At 35.9% G+C, this 23,882-nt stretch overlaps 1 protein-coding gene across 2 annotated transcripts; it reads left to right on the top strand.

Moving 5' to 3' along the window:
- Positions 1-10,679: 10,679 nt before the first annotated feature.
- LOC138308943 (uncharacterized) lies at positions 10,680-22,773 on the top strand. Of its 2 annotated transcripts, XM_069249999.1 has the most exons (14): positions 10,680-10,751; positions 10,870-10,920; positions 11,274-11,359; positions 11,995-12,066; positions 12,710-12,845; positions 13,278-13,372; positions 14,150-14,218; positions 14,926-15,034; positions 15,784-15,849; positions 16,953-17,098; positions 20,055-20,148; positions 21,355-21,428; positions 21,994-22,028; positions 22,348-22,773. In XM_069249999.1, exons 1-14 carry the CDS (start codon positions 10,748-10,750, stop codon positions 22,382-22,384), a joined length of 1,074 nt encoding a protein of 357 aa, XP_069106100.1. In that variant the 5' UTR covers positions 10,680-10,747; the 3' UTR covers positions 22,385-22,773. The 2 variants fall into 2 exon arrangements, with proteins under 2 accessions (XP_069106100.1, XP_069106099.1); XM_069249998.1 differs by lacking the exons at positions 21,994-22,028; positions 22,348-22,773 and having other exon boundaries at positions 21,355-21,600.
- Positions 22,774-23,882: the final 1,109 nt, after the last annotated feature.

Raw genomic sequence — 23,882 nt, 5'->3', positions numbered from 1 at the left:
ACAGATATGAGTTTTACAATGTATTTTGATGATTTTGTGAGCGCCCGAAAGCGCGAGATTTTGGTGTTTGGGGGGTCCGGGGGTCTCCCCGGAAAAAAATTACGATTTAGAATGGCTTAGATGAGTTTTACGATGCATTTTGATGAATTTGCGAGCGCCGAAAGGCGCGAGAATTTGGTGTTAGGGGGGGTCCGTCGGTCTCCCCCGGAAAAAAAATTACGATTTAAAATGGCTTTGATGAGTTTTACGATGTATTTTGATGAATTTGCGAGCGCCGAAAGGCGCGAGAATTTGGTGTTAGGGGGGTCCGGGGGTCTCCCCCCGGGAAAAAAATTACGATTTAAAATGGCTTAGATGAGATTTACGATGTATTTTAATGATTATATTTAGCGTTCTTAACATGGTAATTTTTCGATTTAAAGTTACCTGCATTTAGAAATGATAATTGTGTCGTCATAACATTATGCAACCCTACTCGATCTGAATATACCGGCTACACATCATCGGCACATAGTTGTGTAACATAAAAAATGAATCAATTGTCTCGCTAAGACATATAAACAAATGGATCTTTTAAGTGACACTTTTTTAAATAGTACATAGAATCCCTTGATGGACATTTTTAGCCTAGTTCGTGTGTATTGAATTTTTACTATCTAAGGTTTGACATTATGTGCTTGAACGTTTTAGGAAATGCGCCGCGCAGCGGAAAATTATCCTAGAATGAAGTACGAAAAATGTGCAGGAAGACCATTTTTTCTTTCAAATAAGCATTTTTAGAAAATTTCAGTCGGCGAAAATGGGGGGGGGGGGGGGGGGGGGGCAAAAAAGACATGTTTGCCCCACTGCCCCCCCCCCCCCCCCCCGCTTCCTACGCCCCTGGGGAACAATTGTAGCTCTAAAGAAGACACCATTTTCAGTCTAAAAGTCTTTTGAGTTACAATATTGGAGCTAGGGGTCGCCTATTGAAGGTTTTTATAGGACTAATAAAAATGTATGTGAACTTTTTTAACGATATAAACTTTTACTTTTATACATTATCGGTCAGATTAGATAATTCATTTTCCCTAACATATACAATATTCATAATTCGTGTATTGGACAATGAAAGAAAAGAAGGCTAGTGGTCTTGTCTATGGCCAGACGCTGCCAGGAATCATTACTATCATCCTGTTTTCTAATAGGGAGCCTTTTGTCATGTGCATTAATTTTTTAACATCGTTTGTCCTATCATATAACATCGTTAAGATATGTTTTTGTTGATACAAAAAAGGAAGGCATCTGGCCATGGGGTGCACCCAGAACCCTAGAAGCTCTCATTTTCTGTCGCATTTGGTTCTCCATTTGGTTTGATTTTCACTTTTTTCTTTACATACATTTTCTTAGGACAAATAAAAGGCTTCTTGAAGCATTCGACGTCAGTAGTGATCTTGTAACTGGCGTTTTGAAAGTACGCACACATTTTTGAATTGATAGTCGGATTTAATACAGGACTTTAATGCTGATTTAAAAATGTGTAATATATCATTTACAACCTGAAGAACGAAGGGCATGGCATAGTCAACCAGCGAAGACTCATGACCAGTTACAATTCCTTCCACCCACCCCTCCCCCTTTTCTTTTATTGCTAAAGATATCGAGATATAACCTGTCAATATTGAATATTAATGACAATAAATTATCTAATATATTGGGATTTTATCGTTTTTTTAGGAAAAAGTAAATACTTGAAAGGATTTACATTGTACCTTTTAAGCGATGGAGATAAAACCTTAACTTACACGAAAAAAAATATAATTATTCCATTGCGCCTGGATACAAGTATGTTCATGCATGTATGTACCACAAAGTCGAATACATTTAGATTTTAAAATGATAACATCAAACGGTAAAGGTAGGAAATGGAGCTTTCTGTCTTATTATCACTCTTGATCTATTCCCCTTTTCCTTTCTTCCTGTTTTTTTTTATCTTTCTTCCTTCTTTTCCTTCCTTCCCCTCTTTCTTTTTCCCTTTTCTTTTCTCTCTCTCCTATTTTAGAGGGGGGGGGGGGGGGGGGGGGGGAGGGGGGGCGTTCGCCGGGTCCGCCCCCCCCCCCCCCTTGGATCCGCGCCTGGAAATGTTCATTTATCTACGACAGGTACATCAATATATGCATGGTATAAATCCCTATTTTCAAGCGTATTCCAAACTCATATCTGTGATTGAGGATAATATTAAATAGGTATCGGACATGTACACAGGTACTTGTGTCTGTAAAAATCGATATTTACAAACAGATAGTTTATATAAGAAAATCGCCACTCTATCTTCTGCGAGTAGAGTGTACGTAGGTCCCGTTGTCCTCGTGACGTCACAGGTCAGGGGTCCCGAATCGGGGTCATTGGCTTGGGGCTTCAGGGTGCTCTAGAGAAAAGCCGCATTATCTCTAATACCGTATTCGCTATGAAACTCGTACTTTCTCTATTCTAAATTTTATACAATGACACATTTATCAAGCCTTATATACCAAACCATTCCGTGTACACTTTAAGTGTAATTCGTCTCCTCAATATAAATACCGATACGCACAAGTACTGGATGAGATACATACCATTTACTTACGGAGAAATCAATGAAAATGAATAAAACTTATTATTAAAATTATTTTACGCAAAATTAAAAAAAAATCTAATTCATTTGTGAATTCTCAGAAAACACGAAACTATATTCCATGAAAATAGTTAAATCTATGAGCGAAAAAGAAATAAATCGGGAGTTAATGAAAATATGAATCTTTAGAAAGATCGACCCATTCATATGATATCAAACACAGGTACACACAATGTACCAACATGTAATCAAAGCTCCCCTATACACAGGTACACAATGTACCAACGTGTAATCAAAGCTCCCCTATACACAGGTACACAATGTACCAACATGTAATCAAAGCTCCCCTAAACACAGGTACACAATGTACCAACGTGTAATCAAAGCTCCCCTATACACAGGTACACAATGTACCAACGTGTAATCAAAGCTCCCCTAAACACAGGTACACAATGTACCAACGTGTAATCAAAGCTCCCCTAAACACAGGTACACAATGTACCAACGTGTAATCAAAGCTCCCCTAAACACAGGTACACAATGTACAACGTGTAATCAAAGCTCCCCTAAACACAGGTACACAATGTACAAACGTGTAATCAAAGCTCCCCTAAACACAGGTACACAATGTACAAACGTGTAATCAAAGCTCCCCTAAACACAGGTACACAATGTACCAACGTGTAATCAAAGCTCCCCCTATACACAGGTACACAATGTACAAACTTGTAATCAAAGCTCTCCTAAACACAGGTACACAATGTACAAACTTGTAATCAAAGCTCTCCTAAACACAGGTACACAATGTACCAACGTGTAATCAAAGCTCCCCTAAACACAGGTACACAATGTACCAACGTGTAATCAAAGCTCCCCTAAACACAGGTACACAATGTACCAACGTGTAATCAAAGCTCCCCTAAACACAGGTACACAATGTACCAACGTGTAATCAAAGCTCCCCTAAACACAGGTACCAATGTACCAACGTGTAATCAAAGCTCCCCTAAACACAGGTACACAATGTACCAACGTGTAATCAAAGCTCCCCTAAACACAGATACACAATGTACCAACGTGTAATCAAAGCTCTCCTAAACACAGGTACACAATGTACAAACGTGTACTCAAAGCTCTCCTAAACACAGGTACACAATGTACAAACATGTAATCAAAGCTCTCCTAAACACAGGTACACAATGTACCAACGTGTAATCAAAGCTCCCCTAAACACAGGTACACAATGTACCAACGTGTAATCAAAGCTCCCCTAAACACAGATACACAATGTACCAACGTGTAATCAAAGCTCTCCTAAACACAGGTACACAATGTACAAACGTGTACTCAAAGCTCTCCTAAACACAGGTACACAATGTACAAACATGTAATCAAAGCTCCCCTAAACACAGGTACACAATGTACAACTGTAATCAAAGCTCCCCTAAACACAGTACACACATGTACCAACGTGTAATCAAAGCTCCCCTAAACACAGGTACACAATGTACCAACGTGTAATCAAAGCTCCCCTAAACACAGGTACACAATGTACCAACGTGTAATCAAAGCTCCCCTAAACACAGATACACAATGTACCAACGTGTAATCAAAGCTCTCCTAAACACAGGTACACAATGTACAAACGTGTACTCAAAGCTCTCCTAAACACAGGTACACAATGTACAAACATGTAATCAAAGCTCTCCTAAACACAGGTACACAATGTACCAACGTGTAATCAAAGCTCCCCTAAACACAGGTACACAATGTACCAACGTGTAATCAAAGCTCCCCTAAACACAGATACACAATGTACCAACGTGTAATCAAAGCTCTCCTAAACACAGGTACACAATGTACAAACGTGTACTCAAAGCTCTCCTAAACACAGGTACACAATGTACAAACGTGTAATCAAAGCTCCCCTAAACACAGGTACACAATGTACAACGTGTAATCAAAGCTCCCTAAACACAGGTACACAATGTACAACGTGTAATCAAAGCTCCCCTAAACACAGGTACACAATGTACCAACGTGTAATCAAAGCTCCCCTAAACACAGGTACACAATGTACCAACGTGTAATCAAAGCTCCCCTAAACACAGGTACACAATGTACCAACGTGTAATCAAAGCTCCCCCTAAACACAGGTACACAATGTACCAACGTGTAATCAAAGCTCCCCTAAACACAGGTACACAATGTACAAACGTGTAATCAAAAGCTCCCCTAAACACAGGTACACAATGTACAAACGTGTAATCAAAGCTCCCCTAAACACAGGTACACAATGTACAACGTGTAATCAAAGCTCCCCTAAACACAGGTACACAATGTACAACGTGTAATCAAAGCTCCCCTAAACACAGGTACACAATGTACCAACGTGTAATCAAAGCTCCCCTAAACACAGGTACACAATGTACAACGTGTAATCAAAGCTCCCCCTAAACACAGGTACACAATGTACAACGTGTAATCAAAGCTCCCCTAAACAACAGGTACACAATGTACAAACATGTAACAAAGTAATCAAAGCTCCCCTAAACACAGGTACACAATGTACAAACATGTAATCAAAGCTCCCCTAAACACAGGTACACAATGTACAAACATGTAATCAAAGCTCCCCCTAAACACAGGTACACAATGTACCAACGTGTAATCAAAGCTCTCCTAAACACAGGTACACAATGTACCAACGTGTAATCAAAGCTCCCCTAAACACAGGTACACAATGTACAAACATGTAATCAAAGCTCCCCCTAAACACAGGTACACAATGTACCAACGTGTAATCAAAGCTCCCCTAAACACAGGTACACAATGTACAAACGTGTAATCAAAGCGCAACCCTCTAAACACAGGTACACAATGTATCAACGTGTAACCAAAGCTCTCCTAAACACAGGTACACAATGTACAAACATGTAATCAAAGCTCCCCTAAACACAGGTACACAATGTACAAACATGTAATCAAAGCTCCCCTAAACACAGGTACACAATGTACAAACATGTAATCAAAGCTCCCCTAAACACAGGTACACAATGTACAAACATGTAATCAAAGCTCCCCCTAAACACAGGTACACAATGTACCAACGTGTAATCAAAGCTCCCCTAAACACAGGTACACAATGTACCAACGTGTAATCAAAGCTCCCCTAAACACAGGTACACAATGTACAAGTGTAATCAAAGCTCCCCCTAAACACAGGTACACAATGTACAAACGTGTAATCAAAGCTCCCCTAAACACAGGTACACAATGTACCAACGTGTAATCAAAGCTCCCCTAAACACAGGTACACAATGTACCAACGTGTAATCAAAGCTCCCCTAAACACAGGTACACAATGTACCAACGTGTAATCAAAGCTCCCCTAAACACAGGTACACAATGTACCAACGTGTAATCAAAGCTCCCCTAAACACAGGTACACAATGTACCAACGTGTAATCAAAGCTCCCCTAAACACAGGTACACAATGTACCAACGTGTAATCAAAGCTCCCCTAAACACAGGTACACAATGTACAAACGTGTAATCAAAGCTCCCCTAAACACAGGTACACAATGTACCAACGTGTAATCAAAGCTCCCCTAAACACAGGTACACAATGTACAAACGTGTAATCAAAGCTCCCCTAAACACAGGTACACAATGTACCAACGTGTAATCAAAGCTCCCCTAAACACAGGTACACAATGTACCAACGTGTAATCAAAGCTCCCCTAAACACAGGTACACAATGTACCAACGTGTAATCAAAGCTCCCCTAAACACAGGTACACAATGTACCAACGTGTAATCAAAGCCCCCTAAACACAGGTACACAATGTACCAACGTGTAATCAAAGCTCCCCTAAACACAGGTACACAATGTACCAACGTGTAATCAAAGCTCCCCTATACACAGGTACACAATGTACCAACGTGTAATCAAAGCTCCCCTAAACACAGGTACACAATGTACCAACGTGTAATCAAAGCTCCCCCTATACACAGGTACACAATGTACCAACGTGTAATCAAAGCTCCCCCTATACACAGGTACACAATGTACAAACTTGTAATCAAAGCCCCCCTAAACACAGGTACACAATGTACCAACGTGTAATCAAAGCTCCCCTAAACACAGGTACACAATGTACCAACGTGTAATCAAAGCCCCCCTAAACACAGGTACACAATGTACCAACGTGTAATCAAAGCTCCCCTAAACACAGGTACACAATGTACCAACGTGTAATCAAAGCTCCCCTAAACACAGGTACACAATGTACCAACGTGTAATCAAAGCCCCCCTAAACACAGGTACACAATGTACCAACGTGTAATCAAAGCTCCCCTAAACACAGGTACACAATGTACCAACGTGTAATCAAAGCTCCCCCTAAACACAGGTACACAATGTACCAACGTGTAATCAAAGCTCCCCTAAACACAGGTACACAATGTACAAACGTGTAATCAAAGCTCCCCTAAACACAGGTACACAATGTACAAACATGTAATCAAAGCTCCCCTAAACACAGGTACACAATGTACCAACGTGTAATCAAAGCTCCCCCTAAACACAGGTACACAATGTACCAACGTGTAATCAAAGCTCCCCCTAAACACAGGTACACAATGTACCAACGTGTAATCAAAGCTCCCCTAAACACAGGTACACAATGTACCAACGTGTAATCAAAGCTCCCCCTAAACTCTGATTGGCATTCCCGTAGGTATGTCCTCATACAAACGTAGATTGTTACATCGTTCTAATACTACACTTACATCTACGGTTATAAACTTTCCTCTGGATATACTTCGACTCTGATAGCTGTGTCCATATATTAGAAGACCAGGCTACATTTGTAAGTGTTTTCTTATAGGATTCGCCCTTGAGTGGAAATTGTTCCTTTGGAAATCCCCAACTGTAGAATATGGCTAAAGGAGAAAGACAGCGGGAGTGAGTGATAGGGAATGAGGGAGAGACAGTGAAGATGGGAGTGGGTGAGTGAAAGAGAGTGGTCGAGAGAGGGTGAGGGAAAGTGAGAGATTGGGTGAGTGAGAAAGTGGGTGAGAGTGAGTGAGAAAGTGGGTGAGAGTGAGTGAGAAAGTGGGTGAGTGAGATAGTGAGTGAGAGTGAGTGAGAAAGTGAGTGAGAGTGAGTGAGAAAGTAGGTGAGTGAGATAGTGAGTGAGAGTGAGTGAGAAAGTGAGTGAGAGTGAGTGAGAGTGAGTGAGAAAGTGGGTGAGTGAGATAGTGAGTGAGAGTGAGTGCGATAGTGAGTGAGAGTGAGTGAGATAGTGAGTGAGAGTGAGTGAGAAAATGAGTGAGAGTGAGTGAGAAAGTGAGTGAGTGAGATAGTGAGTGAGAGTGAGTGCGATAGTGAGTGAGAGTGAGTGAGATATTGAGTGAGAGTGAATGAGAAAGTGAGTGAGAGTGAGCGAGAAAGTGGGTGAGTAAAATACATGTAGTGAGTGCGATAGTGAGGGAGAGTGAGTGAGAAAGTGGATGAGAGTGAGTGAGATAGTGCGCGAGGGAGTGTATGAGTGATGGTGAGAGAGTGGCCGGGGAGGGAGGCTGAGAGAGTGGGTGTGGGAGTGGGAATGTGAGTGGGTGAGTGATTGCGAGAGTGTGTGAGTGGAAATATACACTGTAGATTTGTTCGGTTGATAAATATATAAGTTATGACTGTTTTTCCTTTTCTAGATGGCGGCCATCTTCATGACGTCATAACAGGAAGTTCGTCCCAACTTATGCAATGTTAACATTTTGATTTGTGATCAAGGTCATAAGGGTTCAGAAAAGTATTGGTTCGGGGGTTTGGGAGAGGGGATGCATGTGGGACCCTTAATTGTAGCCCAGGGCCTATTAGGTCCACCCATTCTCAATACTACATTGGTTACTATCACTGTCGTGATATCCACCCCTGGACTACTGACAAACCACAGGCCTGCAGAGACATCCTTTGAAGAGAGAGAGAGAGAGAGAGAGCACGACCAACCAAAGCCACAGTCAACCACAGTGTACCATTATTTGATTTGTGATGTACATCAAAGGACCAAAATTCCTGTGTCCACTTTTACCTTCATTTTTGCTATGACATAGTCGAGCGAAATACATTAATGGAAATAAAGATCTCTCGTGTATATGGTCACGTGTACAGCGTGTATATGGTCAAAACGGCATGATTCCCATAAAATCCAATATTTTGTCAACTAGATATCTTTGAGTGACATTAGTTCAAAAAGGAGCACACGGACATTTTTCTTCTATGGCATGAACTCATATTAACAAAAACCTTTATGAGAAAAAATAATACATCCTTAACCATGATTTAGTTTACTTACTAACAAGTCATTTTACACATGACAAAATCATTACTGAATCCAAAGATATGTATTACTTTCACATGTACAAGACCGCATTTATAAAACATATAGAGTTACCGACAAGACGATGAAAGTTCTAAAAAGTGTTTATTTCTATCAAAGACTGGACTTAAGTTTTGTGTCATTTTATTAATGTCAATTAATGTGGATTAAGGATGTACTCCTCTGAGAAGTCAAAATTTTCTTGTATTAAACTTTTTTTCTCATATAGATTTTTTGAAACAGGAGTTCATACCATGAAAGAAAATGGAAGAAAAAACATATGTCCGTGCGCTCGTTTTTGAGCTATTGTCACTCAAAGATACCAAAATGACAAAATTGTGGATTTTATTGGAATTTTGCCGTTTTGACCTCATACACTAGAATTTAAAGCCATAATTCCATAATGAGGTGTTTGATATGTATGGATGTTTGTAGAATTTATTTTCAAGTAGTCTTCATTAAAAATATACCAGTTATGATTAATAAGAGTCATATTTTTTCTCTAAATAACAACATATGCTACCCCTACCCCTTAATTTTGAGCTCCAAAATGCACCATTTTCAGCCATTTTTGTCAAATTTAACCCTTTATAGAAAAAGTTCTGGTATTAAACTTTTATCAATAGTTTGCATATCAATAGGGAAAGGGTTGTTCTTTCTAAATCAGGCAGAAAAATGGGGGGTCCGTGTGCTTACTTTTTTGTTCCATTTAAATATTTGTTATTTTTCAATATTTTTGACTAAAAAATAAAAGTGCTCAAATTACCATTAAATGTAGAAATAAAGTGACAAAAGTGTTTCATTTCACACATTAATGTTTAATATTTTAAATAACTTGAACCCAGTGAAGATTTACAGCAAAAATTAACTCGATACAGCTGAAAATGCTGACGCGGTGATGATTTAAGTAAAAACAATTCAAGTAAAAAATGGGAAAACGGTGGCTCTACTCAAAGCCAAAAAATACACAATTTCAAAATGGCCGCCAAATGGGTCATTTCTTAAAATCGCTGTGTAAAAAAATCTACTAAAAATAGAAATGTAATTCTTTGACAAAATTTGCTACAGACCACATGCTACAGCTATTGATAAATCGTATTTGAAAATCTCATAACGTTTTTGATCTATGTTGAAACGAGACTTCAGCGGGACTGAAACCACATAAGAATACATCCTGTGTGCGATTTGTGTGGGTGTCTGAGTGTCTAAACATTCATCTATTCGTCTGTCTGTCCATTCATTTCGTTCTTCGTGTGTTTGTCTGTCTAACCTAATGAAGTCACATCTGAAAGTATGTTCGTGTCATATGCAGTGTCTGTTCTGTCTGTTCGTAAGGACGGACGAGAGCGTGTGCACAGACTGATTAACAGACGGAAGGAAGGACACAAATATACCAACGTGCAGCTGGAAAATCATCCTTTTAACTTTCAAATTTTTCAGCACTATTCGTTTGTCCTTGTGTGCAATGATTGTGATCATTATATCGAGCGTGTCTGCCTGTACATACACCCTTCCCTCCTTCCCTCCGTCCGTTCATAGATCATGGGAGAAAGTAATATATACGAGGAATTATTTGAAGAAATATGTCCTGATTTCGTCTTATCTTTTATCACTTTCTTCTTCCTGAGTCGAAATTTCAGACATATGTTCAATCTCACAGATCAGGTAAAACCCAAATCACCACATACGGTATAAAGGGCCGTAGAAGATAAAGGGGCAATCCCATATCAGTGTACAAGCTTCACGGACAGTCGTATGTCAACTAACTAATGTTGACATGGGTAAGTTCTATAAATTACAGATTTACTTAGATTCTCTAACCAATCGATACAAAAGACTATACATTATAACTGTGATCTCACATCTCACATTGGATCATTTAACTATCGTTATCCACAGGTGTCGGCAGTTCTCTGTTCGGTTTCCTGGTATTTCTCCTCTCCACACAACGTGAGTACTCCAATACAATGTACCATGATTGGGGGCGGAGTTGGGGAGGTAAACTGTAATCAAGCTGTGTGGCTGACAGTCTACATGTTAAAAAAACTTTCTGAATCTAATCTGTCTGCAACAACTCTTGTTTGAACAACTCTTCTTTGACCTATGAATTAATTTTAATAACCTATTTATATAATGGTGGCAAATACAATAGCCATATTAACAAAAGTGCATGGTCTTCAATGAGGGTGGGTGATAATCTTGGTGAAAAATTGAATTATTATTTTCGAACAACGCAAATTTTGATACAGTTGTACAGAATGTTTTCCTCCTTCCAAAAACTAAGCTTGAAAATTTTATGACAGACACCACCGCCATTCGATGTTTGAGTTGTAATGACGTCATCCAGCCACGTCATTGTTCCAGAATCGAATACTGCCCTGATGGAGATGTAAGTAGATCATAATGTTCACTTATTCCAATCAAAATTTAAAAATATCATCTTACAACAGTCAATTAGGGTCATGTAACTGATGAGATTAACATAAATCAAACTTGGGCTTTCGGAATAATTAAGTTAAAGATTTACGGTAGAGGTGTTGTGTATTAAAAAAAGTGTTTCTGTGTCTGAAGTCCTTTTTTAACGATGCTCCACTGCTGACAAATAGTATTTTTTCACTATCAAAAACAGGAGAAGACGATTTAGTATTTTTCTTCAGTTACAAAAGTTACTTACTTTACACCATTACCACCATTAGAAAGTTTGAGCTTCTAATTTTACTTCATGTTAAAATTACAAAATATAATCAATTGCTTTCCGAAAAAAATCCGTGGCACTATATCCTATTGTGATCGGGGAATTATTTATATTTCAATATTTTAGATGCGCACACAAAACACTACAGCTTCTTCTTGTTCTCCGTTTTCTTTATATGTCTCGGTTACAAAAGAGTTCCAAACATATAGTAATATATTCCGCATAGAACTATTCAGTAGGTCAATTAGTGACAAGAAGCAAACAATCACTTTTAACATCTTCACCCATTATTCAGTATTGTTTCATGTTATATATTGTTTCGACTTCAGTCATGCGTCACGGAGTCATACGAAAACAGAAATGGCGAACTCTTGTATAATGTCGGCTGCATGTCATCTCAGGTAAGAGTGAACACCTTGAAGTACTTTAGACATTGAAAGTGAGCGAAGTAACAATGTGGATGCCTTAACATACATAGCTACATATATATATATATTTACTGCCTGGTGATTGATCATACTACAGTCAGTGGTCATAAGACAGTACGCAAAGAGATTTTTTCTAAATACAATATGTAGTCTTAGTAATTTTACATTTTCTTTTTAATTCCTCTCCAGAAATCAGTTGACAACATAAAAGCTAGTTACCTAGCGCTTTATATTTGGAAATAATGAAACGTTTTTCCGTAGCAATTCTTCCGATTTATGAGCGATTATATCCAAACAAAGTTTGATGACGCCGCCATTTCCTTCTTTGTCTATAGTAAAATGGCGTCATAAAAATTGCATGTCTATTATTAAGATCGATTTCTCCATAGATGTGACACGGATGTTTTTAGATAATTCATATAGGAGGCAAAAATAGTTCTTAGTCAGTACATAAAATCTTGTTACGATTGAAACGCCATATTTAATTATGATAACATATTTCAAGTTACAATTGTGTTATTACACATGTTTCTTATGGTATTTATGACTTGACTGAACAGGACAGTACTGGTATGACGTCTAGTGAGAAGTGTAAAATTCGTCATTTTTTATGTAGAGATGTTCACTCTCCTCAAGCCGCAATAGTTCTGCTGATCTACAGCGGGCTCAAATCGTAGGGACACACGTGGACCATATTTGTACAGAGTGTTGCCATGGTGACATGTGTAACGCCGCTGGGTGTGGCACGCAAGGTATGTATTATGGTTTAACGAATCACTTAAGTTGTGTCGCATGTTATACGTAACACAACATCACATGTAAAGAAAGAAAGATGCATTATGAAAAGATCAAATATGAAAAGATCAAAATTAACTTTGGAAAAAGAAATTTGACAAAAAATAATGATAATAATAATATTGAAATAAATAAATATCTCTTCGCTAATTCGACAGTATTTATCTAAATTAGAAATAATCAATTATTACCTATATTCGACAAATTTCCAAATTGAATCTTGAAAAATAGCAGCCTTTGGTCGCCCCTAATCTACATGAGATAAAGGAGGATGAAACTGTGGACCAAGTTTTAACACAGGTACTGTAAACCATCGCAGTAGAAAAGACGTTTACCTGAATACACAAAAATCTGTTTAATTTATATTATATTGGGTAAAACTGTTTCAGGATTTCCACAACAAAGAGGTCCAATTTGTTTAAACTGTCCGCAAACACGAAACCCCGCTTACTGTGACGTCATATCAATTTGCCTCCAAGAGGAGGTATGTAACATTCAACCATATCATCCAGGTTTTCTATCTTTGTCATGATATTGCGATCAGCATGATGTCTTAACATCGGGAATCAGGAAGAATGATTTTATTGGAGGGACACGTATTTTACAGCTATATGTGTAGTTTGTAATTAGATTGTAATTAACCAGAATGATATGATAATACACATTATATGTTTTTATTACTTTTTAATTCACATGTGGGGTACAAGCGGTTTTTAATCAATAGTATAGAATTATTTTTTATTTGTTTTCATACTAAATCTGACTTTCTAATTGGCAGAATCTTCTTCGTCATACTTCTATGAAATAACAAATCAGAGTATTGTTTGCAAACTTTTGTGAAAATCCGCCTCGAAGATTTACACAGTTTGCAAACTAAATTTCTTTCATACCCCCAAAGAAATTAAAAAAAAACACAATGCTTAAAATCCGAGAATGGCGCGATAACCCGATGTTATCAAGACGCCACAATAGAGACATCGACGTTGCTTATTGTTTTGGAAAAAAAGTCCATAGGAAAATTAATGGAATCGTACGTTTATCAAGAACACTGGTGTCCGACATTTTGCAAAATGTGTGAATCCGCGTATATCAGTACCTAATTATTAGGGTTTTTTTATTTGGAGGGGGTAGCGAAAATTTCAGTGCCATGCACAATTCACATATCACGATATCTAAAGAGAAATTGTGTGTGTGTTCAAATTTTTTTAGGATAAGTGATCTAAAGATATCAATTTCACTAACAAAGAAATGGACATTTCAGGTTTGCCACGTTGAGGAAATCCTTGAGTTTGGTGACGTGTTCTATAGGACCGGCTGTCTACGGAAATCTGTGAGTGGAGTATAAATCGTAGAATGTAATTTCGACCTCGACGGTTTAAACACTTATTTCATCCATTCTAATGTTTTTTTTTACCGAAGACCTGTCAAAACACAAACAAAAACAATAAATACGGTTGTATCTAAATATACAGCACAGGGACGTTATATGTTATATCATTCTTCCATGATCACCATTCCAAAATACTTTCTGCGTTAGCAATGGGTAATACAAAAGACGGTGGAGTTTTCCTGATAAACATATTGTCGGTCTGGACAGATAATAGATGGTCGATTGGTCAGTTGATTGTGATATATAACCTCCTATTAACAGTCTGGGTCTGGTAAGGACGGCCTCCCATGTATGCGATGTGTATTGTGTGCGTACTTCGAGGTGCGTGACTTGGGAGACTGTGGAATGTTTGTGTTGTGTCTTCTTGTATAGTGAAACTCTTGCCGTTTTTATAGTGCTATATCAAGGAACACACCCTACCCGGTCAAATTATACTGACAACGGGCGAACCAGTCGTCACACTTCCTTAATGCTGAACGCTAAACAGGAGCAGAAACTGCCACTTATATCAAATGAAAACAATATAAATAGATGACTGTAAAAGAGTTAACGGGTCATTATGACAATATTTTCCTCGTATAGCGACGAATCATCATTTCGAAGTCTAAGAACTAAAAGTTTATTACGACGTAAGGACTTTGTTGTAGAATCACCGATGTAATCTCCCTTTGTTTAACCCTGTGGAAATCGGCAGACGTTCTGGTCGGAGTAACAATTGTTTCTTCTGCTGTAAAGATGACCTCTGTAACGACAAATGTAAATATTACATTTACATTATTTACATACTATTACCTGGCAAAAACATGTAAATATTACATTTATATTATTTTCATACTATAACCTGTCAAAAACCTGTAAATATTACATTTACATTATTTACATACTATTACCGGTCAAAAACCTGTAAATATTACATTTACATTATTTACATACTATTACCTGGCAAAAACCTGTAAATATTAAATTTACATTATTTACATACTATAACCTGGCAAAAACATGTAAATACTACATTTACATTATTTACATACTCCTACCTGGCAAAAACCTGTTAATATTTCATTTACATTATTTACATACTATAACCTGGCAAAAACATGTAAATACTACATTTACATTATTTACATACTCCTACCTGGCAAAAACCTGTTAATATTTCATTTACATTATTTACATACTATTACCTGTAAGATAACTGTAACAAAATTAAGTAAATGCATTGTTTGCTACATATATTTCAAGGTATTTACAAACAAAGCTTCCATTACTGTCATTTCTAGTTTGATGTACATTGACCTGGTTTCATCTCCAAATATGCCGATACACTGTGCATAGACTTCACTTTCATATGCTTTACCTTCAATGCTGCTTGTACAGATTAAGTATGATAAGTTTCCTGCTGTTGATTGTCCATTTCTTTGAAGCCACATTCCGGCTTTTATCTAACACGGTATCATATGTTTCAGAAGATCTGGACTGGTATTCTGTTTTATTTATATTACCAGGTTATAACCCTACACCGTCCTCGTCGGCCTCAACAGAACTGACATCACATGTTTCAGCTACTCACAGTGAGTAATGCATTTCTTCGGCGTGAAAGCTTTGAAGTATTCATAATAATGTTAGCTTTTTTTGTTGTTGAGAATGCCAATTAATATGTCTTACTTAAAGAATAAAGTCAGACCTCGAACAAGCATTAACGAACATTCAGCTAATGATACAAAGAATGTCGCAACCAATAATGATCATTCGGAAATAAGGCAGCTAATCGGAATTAAAAAAGTATAAGTTTCAGAGGAAAGTTTAATGAAAAAGATGATTTGCAAGTGTCGACCTGGAATAAAATGCCAAAAGTTCACCGTCTTTCCTATGATTTTCTAATGTCGATGTGCGGAAAAAACTCCCTTTGTTTTTATCGTGTCATGGTTATACATCAAAATGATCAATGTAAGTTAATCATCAACTCCTAATTTTCTTTATATCAATATTGTGTCATTCCTAACGACACGCACTAATTATTTTAAGGTTTTTTTTTCATATTAGCAAGATTATGAAAGACTCCAGTAATATGATATTATTTAGATTCTCGTGTCAACATGCTTCTAACACAATTTATGTATTTGTATGGTTTCTTTAGCTTTCTGAATGTAAATTAAATATCAATATGGTTTACGGGCATAACATAGAATTATTTGAAATATAGGATTATCCGATCGTCGGTTGGGTGCGAGTTTAACCCGTACCCGTATTCATATATATTACCGTTTGGTTAATAGTTGGAAACCCGTTGATAAGGTTTGAAACCCGTTGATAAGGTTTTAATTCTGGTATTCTTTAAAGGCCCACTACCTTCCTGAAACGGCTTTGAATTTTAAAAGTGGGGACGCGGGTCCTCTTATGTTTTTCGCCGTCGTCCTGATTACCGCTCGTTAGTTGAATAACACTATGTCAGACGACAAAACAGCGATATGAACATTCACTGTTAACATACATTACACGGGGAATCTAGCTTTTGTTTGGTGTTGTAACTTCATCTTAAACATCAATATACATAGTAATTCTTTTTATGTTATTATTGTTTTTAAGAAACTTTCAATTATTTTTTTTTTCGTTTTGGAAAGGAAGTGGGCCTTTAAAGAGCAGGAGTGCAGAAATTTACATGTATATGTTACAGCTACTGTTACCCTCACTACTCCCATGTCGACTACGGAAAGTACTTCAACGGTAACATCACCACGTCCTTGTAAAGATGGGTGGATAGCATCGTCTGAAAAGTGTTACTTTGTCTCCACCGAAAAAACTAACTGGGCTACAGCTGTTGTAAGTGGTATAGATGTGCCCTTCATAAAAGGTGTACCCCCTATATTATTCAATATATTATAAATGTCTAGGTGCCAAAGTTTTTTTCTCGTATCTCTCTTTACCCTGTGTATAATGCAATCGGATGTCTTTCTTGTGTGCTTGATATTATGCTTCATAGGGATAGCCCAATAATGAAGATTATCATGAGGTCAATTAACGAATACTTGTAATTTTAAGACCGTTCATTGGTTATAAAATTTATTTGATAATACTCAATTTCCTACAAACAGTCTAGATCATATAAAAGTGTCACTGCAAGTACAAACTAATAAACACTAATAAAACACTTTAATAAACATAAGGTTTTTGCACATACATATGCACATGTGTGTCCTTGGTGGTTTATATAAGGAAGGGTCTGTCCGTTTCTACACCGGGCAGGTAAATCCGGAACAGGTGGTCACTAATCGATGCAGCTTTTATTGATTCAGTAATTCTTAATACAATAGATAAATTAGAAATAAAAATTCAACAATAACATAATAATAAAAAACCAGATGCTGCTAAAGTGAGATGACGAGTCCAAGGTTTTGGAAAAGAACAATGCCGAAAATTCGGAATGGTTCAGAATGTAAAATAATGAGAAAGGAATTGGGATTAATAATATACTGAAAGGGCAAATAATAGTTAAATAAAAAAAAAATAAAAAAAAACTTTCAAGACATAAGGATGGAGTAATGATAAAGCTGAATACTTGATAAAATGCATAGAAAATAAATAAACGAATGAAGACAGTAGAAATTTAGACAGGCTTATTAGACAGGAAGATATTACTAAAGCAATAAAACAATCTAAAATGAATTAAATCCTCAAGAGATGATGGGATAATATCTAAATTCTATAAAAAATGTTGATTCTTGTCTATAGTTAGATTACATAATTGGTAATGGCAATATTTAGAAACCTTAAGTAACTCATCAATTCTCAGCATAAAAGTATTATAAAATTGTCATACAAGAAAGGTGATAGAATAGATATAGATTTACGAAATTGGAGATGAATATTGATTATAAAAGAAAGAAAAAAGTAATAGATTGAAAATTGTTTTACTGACCAAAACGGATTTCTATCAGGACGAAACATAATGGATTCTAATAGACTTTTAAATGATGTCATCGACTGCTGTGAAAGGGAAAACAAGAAGAATCCGTGATATTAAAGACAAACAAAATGCTTTTTACAGAATTAAATGAGGAGTACATGTAGGCCATACAATGTTTACAGGAGTTTTAATTGCATTTGGATTTCGTTCCTATGGTTGATCTTTCGTCAAACATTGTTACTAGATACAGATTGCTATACAAAATGTATGTACTGTAATCTTTATACAGAAAATTTTGAAAATTACAACATATGGACTCGAAATAATTTTGGCAGTATTTCAACATTATATTATAATATGCAGTAAAATGAATATGGTCAAAGTCTACAATCTTTTTTCATTTAATATTTTTACAGAATTGACTTCCAAAAATATTTTGCATCAAAAATACATATAGAGCATTAAAACCTAATGATAGTTTCAATGTTTTATTACCATCATATATATCTGTTTGTGTCGGTTTCAATAGATTACTTATTTAAATTATAATCAACAGGTCAAATTTTTTGACAAATTTAACTTTTTATGATCCCTTCTTTCTTCACATATTTTCTTACCAAATACTTAAAGGTGTACGTCTATGCGATAAAAGAAATCGACTATACACACTCACAAGAAATTAATGTTGGCTAAGAATGTAGCCCTGGTGAATTCCTATGTCAATGCAGTATAATGTTACATTGAAATATACACTGTTCAAGAAACCTTTTCTGATAAAATTGAAATGTGATTTGAAAAATATTTCATCTGGAACCCAAAATGCAACGTGATTATAACAATCCGCATATAGCTTAGCATTTATAATGTATATGATTAAGTATATTAAAGCACTGATTATCTTTTATTAATAATTTTCTGCATTATATTGTAAGCAGTTCTTAAATTATATTGAAGGAATTATTATTTTCCCAAAACCGCCATTGTGATCTATTATACTGATTGAAATACAGGTAAATCTCAGTGACTTTACAGGTGAAAATTAAGACAGCTAAGAACCCGTACAGGCAGTACCATTAGCATGTGCTATCAGATCTGATACAGAAATAAAAGGAATAAGTTACTAGGAATCCCTAGTATTGAAACCAAATTTAACATGGCCTTATAATGGATCTATTTGGTTGTTTGAAACGTAGATTGTTATATAATAATTTCAAATTAACATAATTGTATATGTATGGAGCTGAAATGGTTATTAGACTATGGGAAACAGAGTTGTCTCATTTCTGCTTCTTTCACATAAGATTTGACTCCCTTAAAATTTATTTTTTATTATAAAAAAAATCCAAATGCTGAACATAACTATATTTACAACATAAACTACATGTATATGTAATTCTTTCATACCTACAGGTTAATACTGGCTGGTATCATGCAATACAGTCATGTCGTCTGAGGCTGTATTACATGGCTACCCATACAATACAGCCTCATGACGTCATGGCGTCAAAAATTACTATTTTCTCGGTAAAATTATAACATTTGTTTTTAGAAACTAGGCTGGTTTTACTATGATATATGCAATCAACGGGTATTTGCGTTAAAAATGTCACGCAATGTTCATGTATAGGAAATGACTCGGGATCACAAAATGCTGTAAAATCCTCGGCAAGCCTCGGGTTTTTACAGCATTTTGTGACCCTCGGGTAGAATATCCATATCCTTCATATCATATCTACATATGGAATATTCTTATATTGTTTATTTTGAACGGGTGTGAATGAATAAGTTGTGAAAAGTGTTAATGCTGAATATCTTTGTAATAAAGTAAAGGAGATGTAAGTTTGTTTAAAAAAGATATATCATTTTCTTCAGACACGATGTGCATCTTTTGGAGCTAAACTTGCTGAGATTGAAACGGACATGGAAGGTCGATTCCTGAATCAGGCAATGCCAAGTCGTATCGATGGTATATTCCAATTTGCTAATACAAACACATCATATTATATGTATTTCATCAACTGAAAAAGAAATTAACTTTTAGGTCGAACCCAGTGAAATGATCCTTTGACGCTGAACAATATATTTTAATATTTTGTATGAGTTTTCATTTCCTACTGTTGACGCTACCCAGGCTGGAACACTTTTTGAAGGTAATTGTAAAATAGTTCTACTGAGTTCTTGAATTCAGAATTTTTACTTTATATTTGAATATATCATGTAATAGTTTGATTCTCGTGACATGTTTACTTGTCAGCACTGCATATATTTATATATAGAGAATTCTGAAGCATGCTTGGTCTATTTCTGTGTTTCAGCAGGTTTGAGTACCCCAATATAGCTTGTTTACAAAAATGTCCCAAGACATGATAAAAAAGTTGAACTCATTTTCGGAAAGTTCAAACATTTTGTTTTTCTTTTAATCAAGTCACATGTCTGTCAAAAAAATCGTATCCAGCAATTGTTTTGTCTTGTTTTAAAATACGTGTATATGGTTATTTAGGATTGTCGGAAGTCGTTTCCCGGATTTGTTTTCTTTTTCTTCGTTTCTTTTTGAAATTCATTATTTTCATAAATATGAAAGATAAGGGCATACAAAATTGTCACTGTTACAGTAATTATTCAGCACCTTAGTTTTTTGTTCAGAACAGTTTTTGTTTGTTTATATTGTAAACTGAAAGTTTTGTATCCCATATTTCCATTTTAGGTATTGTTCCAATTTGGGTAGAGTCACGTTAGTGTTATGAAGTTTTCACGAGAACTTATTTTAATTTTTAGACGATTTGTATAGATACAAGATGTATGTAGATAAATAAATGAACTTATCGATACTTTTGATATTGTTTAATACAAATTTACAATCTTCATTTCCAAGAAATCAAACTTAGAAATGTACGAAAATCCAGTCATTTTATATTTTGTCCTCAAATTCTGACGTTATTTTACTCAATAATGAAAAAAAAAACATATGGGTGAAGTCACTCGATGCTAGGCGGATGTTTTGTAAAATGCAATCTGCATTTATCGATACTATAAACTACTCATCTAAAGATGTCTCGTATCATTAAAATACACTCAACATTCAATTATGCCTTAGCTCTATTATTTTGTTACATGCATTATTATTTGTTTGCTCTAAAAAATGTTTGGTTTATAATTCTCGCTCTGATTGCAGAACTGACATACATATATATCGGCTACAAATGGAATGATGCAGACGAGTGGGTTTTTGCCAGCTCTAACATGACGGTAAATATGACGTTGAGGTCTTGGGCTGCTAGGGAACCAGGAGGTTCGTCCTTAACAAAATGTGGATGTACCAATAGACATAGCGACTTTCTAATGGCCGATTGTTTTTGTAGTGGTCATAATAATTACTTTATTTGCGAAACTGAACGTTTATAAAATTGTGATTTTTTTACTGGATTGTTTATGTTGTTTTTTAAAAGGTCAGTCAAACGTGTACTGAAATTAATGTTTACATTTGTATATCAAATATAACGGTTGGAGTTCTTGATATCTCTTTGATCCGCACAATGTTAGTTTATGAAATGAGAGAATTCGCTTGCTCTCTGCTATATATATTGGTTGAAATTAAACCTTGTAACCTACTCACAAACCTGCAAAACTAAAGCAATTTGGTATAGAACTACCCACATGACTTGTATTCATGAATGTGTCAAGAAATGAATAGTCTTTGGATAAACAGCTTGTCTATAGTAACATTATTGTAATCCGTCTTTGCACCCTGTAATATGCAAATACGGAATAGTCAATGATGATCAATAATGATTATTATTAATGTATATTGTAGGGAAACACATGGCCACCAATATCGGAATGTTTAAGGTATGGAAATTATAAGTATCGCAACTTTTACGGAAAATTGATTATCTAACAACCTGAATGTTTTGGATTGTAGTGCTTGTAATTTTAGCAGCTGTTGTACTGTATGACGAAAAATCTATAAAATACTCAGATGATTGTAGATAAGATGTACTAGTAAATTATTTTAGCATTATTCTCGATATCTTTCGGGTTTATGAAGTCAAAGACAAAAAACGAAAGAACATAATTCTCGTCTATGAAAAAGAATGTCCGTCGGTTTTTGTCTATGACTCATTTGTTAGAATGTTGTCCTCTAGTGTGGATCTTTCCTCATTCACAGCACACCTCTGGTTTTATTCATTCCACGCCTCCATTGAGTATGGCAGAACATGTAATAGGCACAATCTTAAACGAAGGTACCCGGCTACTATTGTGAGCATTTTAGCTATTCCTTCTACATACAGATTTTTTCCCGCTCCCTCATCCTTATTTCTTAACCAATTCTTGTCTTTTACTGTCAGGTCACAAGTCCCAGTCCACAAAAACTGTTTTTCCTCAGTGCTTTTGATATAGTTTGTTTTCAACCACTTTCTGATAATGCGCTTTAGTGGCTCCCGCTTTACAGCTGAATTCTACTTTTGGCACTACCTGTTGGTTTTCTATTTCTTTATATTTATTGTGTTGAACTAAGTCTTCCCTGTCGCCCATTATAACTGACCACCATATTTGCTCTTCCCCGTAGCCGACCTGTTCTCTCTTCAGGTAGTTTTCGAGGGCGACACTGACATGTGTTCATTCGTTCGGACCTGAATGCTAGCTCATGAACAAATAAAAAAAAATAACATAATAAAAAAAAGTAAGCATACTTTTATCCTTAATATTATCAACCTAATCCTTTAGATGGTCAGCTTAATTCCTTTTAAAACATACGAAAGTCTGAATGGCATGGCATGAAAACCACACATTAAACCAATATGGCCTGTCGCGGTTGGAATGGAATTTCTCGAATTTGACTCTTTCATTATTTTCATGTTTAAATAGAAATTAAAAATAATAAATTAAATAATTAAAAAGAGCTGGCTATACGGATATGTAAATCAAGAAATGATATTATAATATTGCTTAGCAATTCAAATGCCGGAAATGAAACCTCGATCTGCGGTGGATTTTCCTCATAATGAGGAAATACAAAACACGCTTTCTTTGTAGTAAAACGTAGTCAAACAAGTCACGTGCTTATAACTCATTCACGCCATTGGCCGAAATAAATATGGAACATTGTATTATGGATAGCTAGTATTCACATGAGTGTGTGTTTACTTCCAAATACAGTAATTTCTCTGACCGTATATTTAATATATATTACTTGGCCTTTTGACGAAGATCTTAATTTCTCTGTATTATATGTATCTGTTCTGAAACCTAAAGCAGGTAATTATATAAATATAAATTTTGAATTCTACGAATTTAGCCGGGAGTAGCCGATCTTTTCTGATCCTAGGTTAGACGGTTAGACCTATTGAATTGGTAAATTCGTATTATATCAGTTTGATGTGTGTGGAAACTAGATTCTACGTTAGAACGTCTCAGTTACAAACAAATGATGAAGCATAAACGGCGATAAGAAATACTATATATAAAGTCAATAAGTGTTGATTTACGTTTAAATCATTTGTTTAACTTGTATCAAGGTTAGAGGCTACATAAACCACTAGAACCTTTCCGTTCCCGTTTCCAAATAAATGTATGACAAATTGTAATATTTGCGATATTTATTTTTAATTAGTTGTATTCTAATGACGCACTATATTCTTACGTCTCTCGTTGTAGCTGTACAAGCCTAGAAACTCGCATTTTTGTATCAAAAATCAACAA

Source organism: Argopecten irradians, chromosome 15 (assembly GCF_041381155.1).
Source record: "Argopecten irradians isolate NY chromosome 15, Ai_NY, whole genome shotgun sequence".
In the NCBI taxonomy this organism is placed as follows: Eukaryota; Metazoa; Mollusca; class Bivalvia; order Pectinida; family Pectinidae; genus Argopecten; species Argopecten irradians.
This window is presented reverse-complemented; position numbering and strand designations above follow the sequence as displayed.

Bases quoted from the DNA above. Each gene is read 5' to 3' on its own strand.
- LOC138308943 (XM_069249998.1), top strand. The intron at 10,921-11,273 runs GTGAGTACTCCA...ATTTTATGACAG, and splicing joins ATTTCTCCTCTCCACACAAC to ACACCACCGCCATTCGATGT. The intron at 20,149-21,354 runs GTATATTCCAAT...CTCTGATTGCAG, and splicing joins AATGCCAAGTCGTATCGATG to AACTGACATACATATATATC.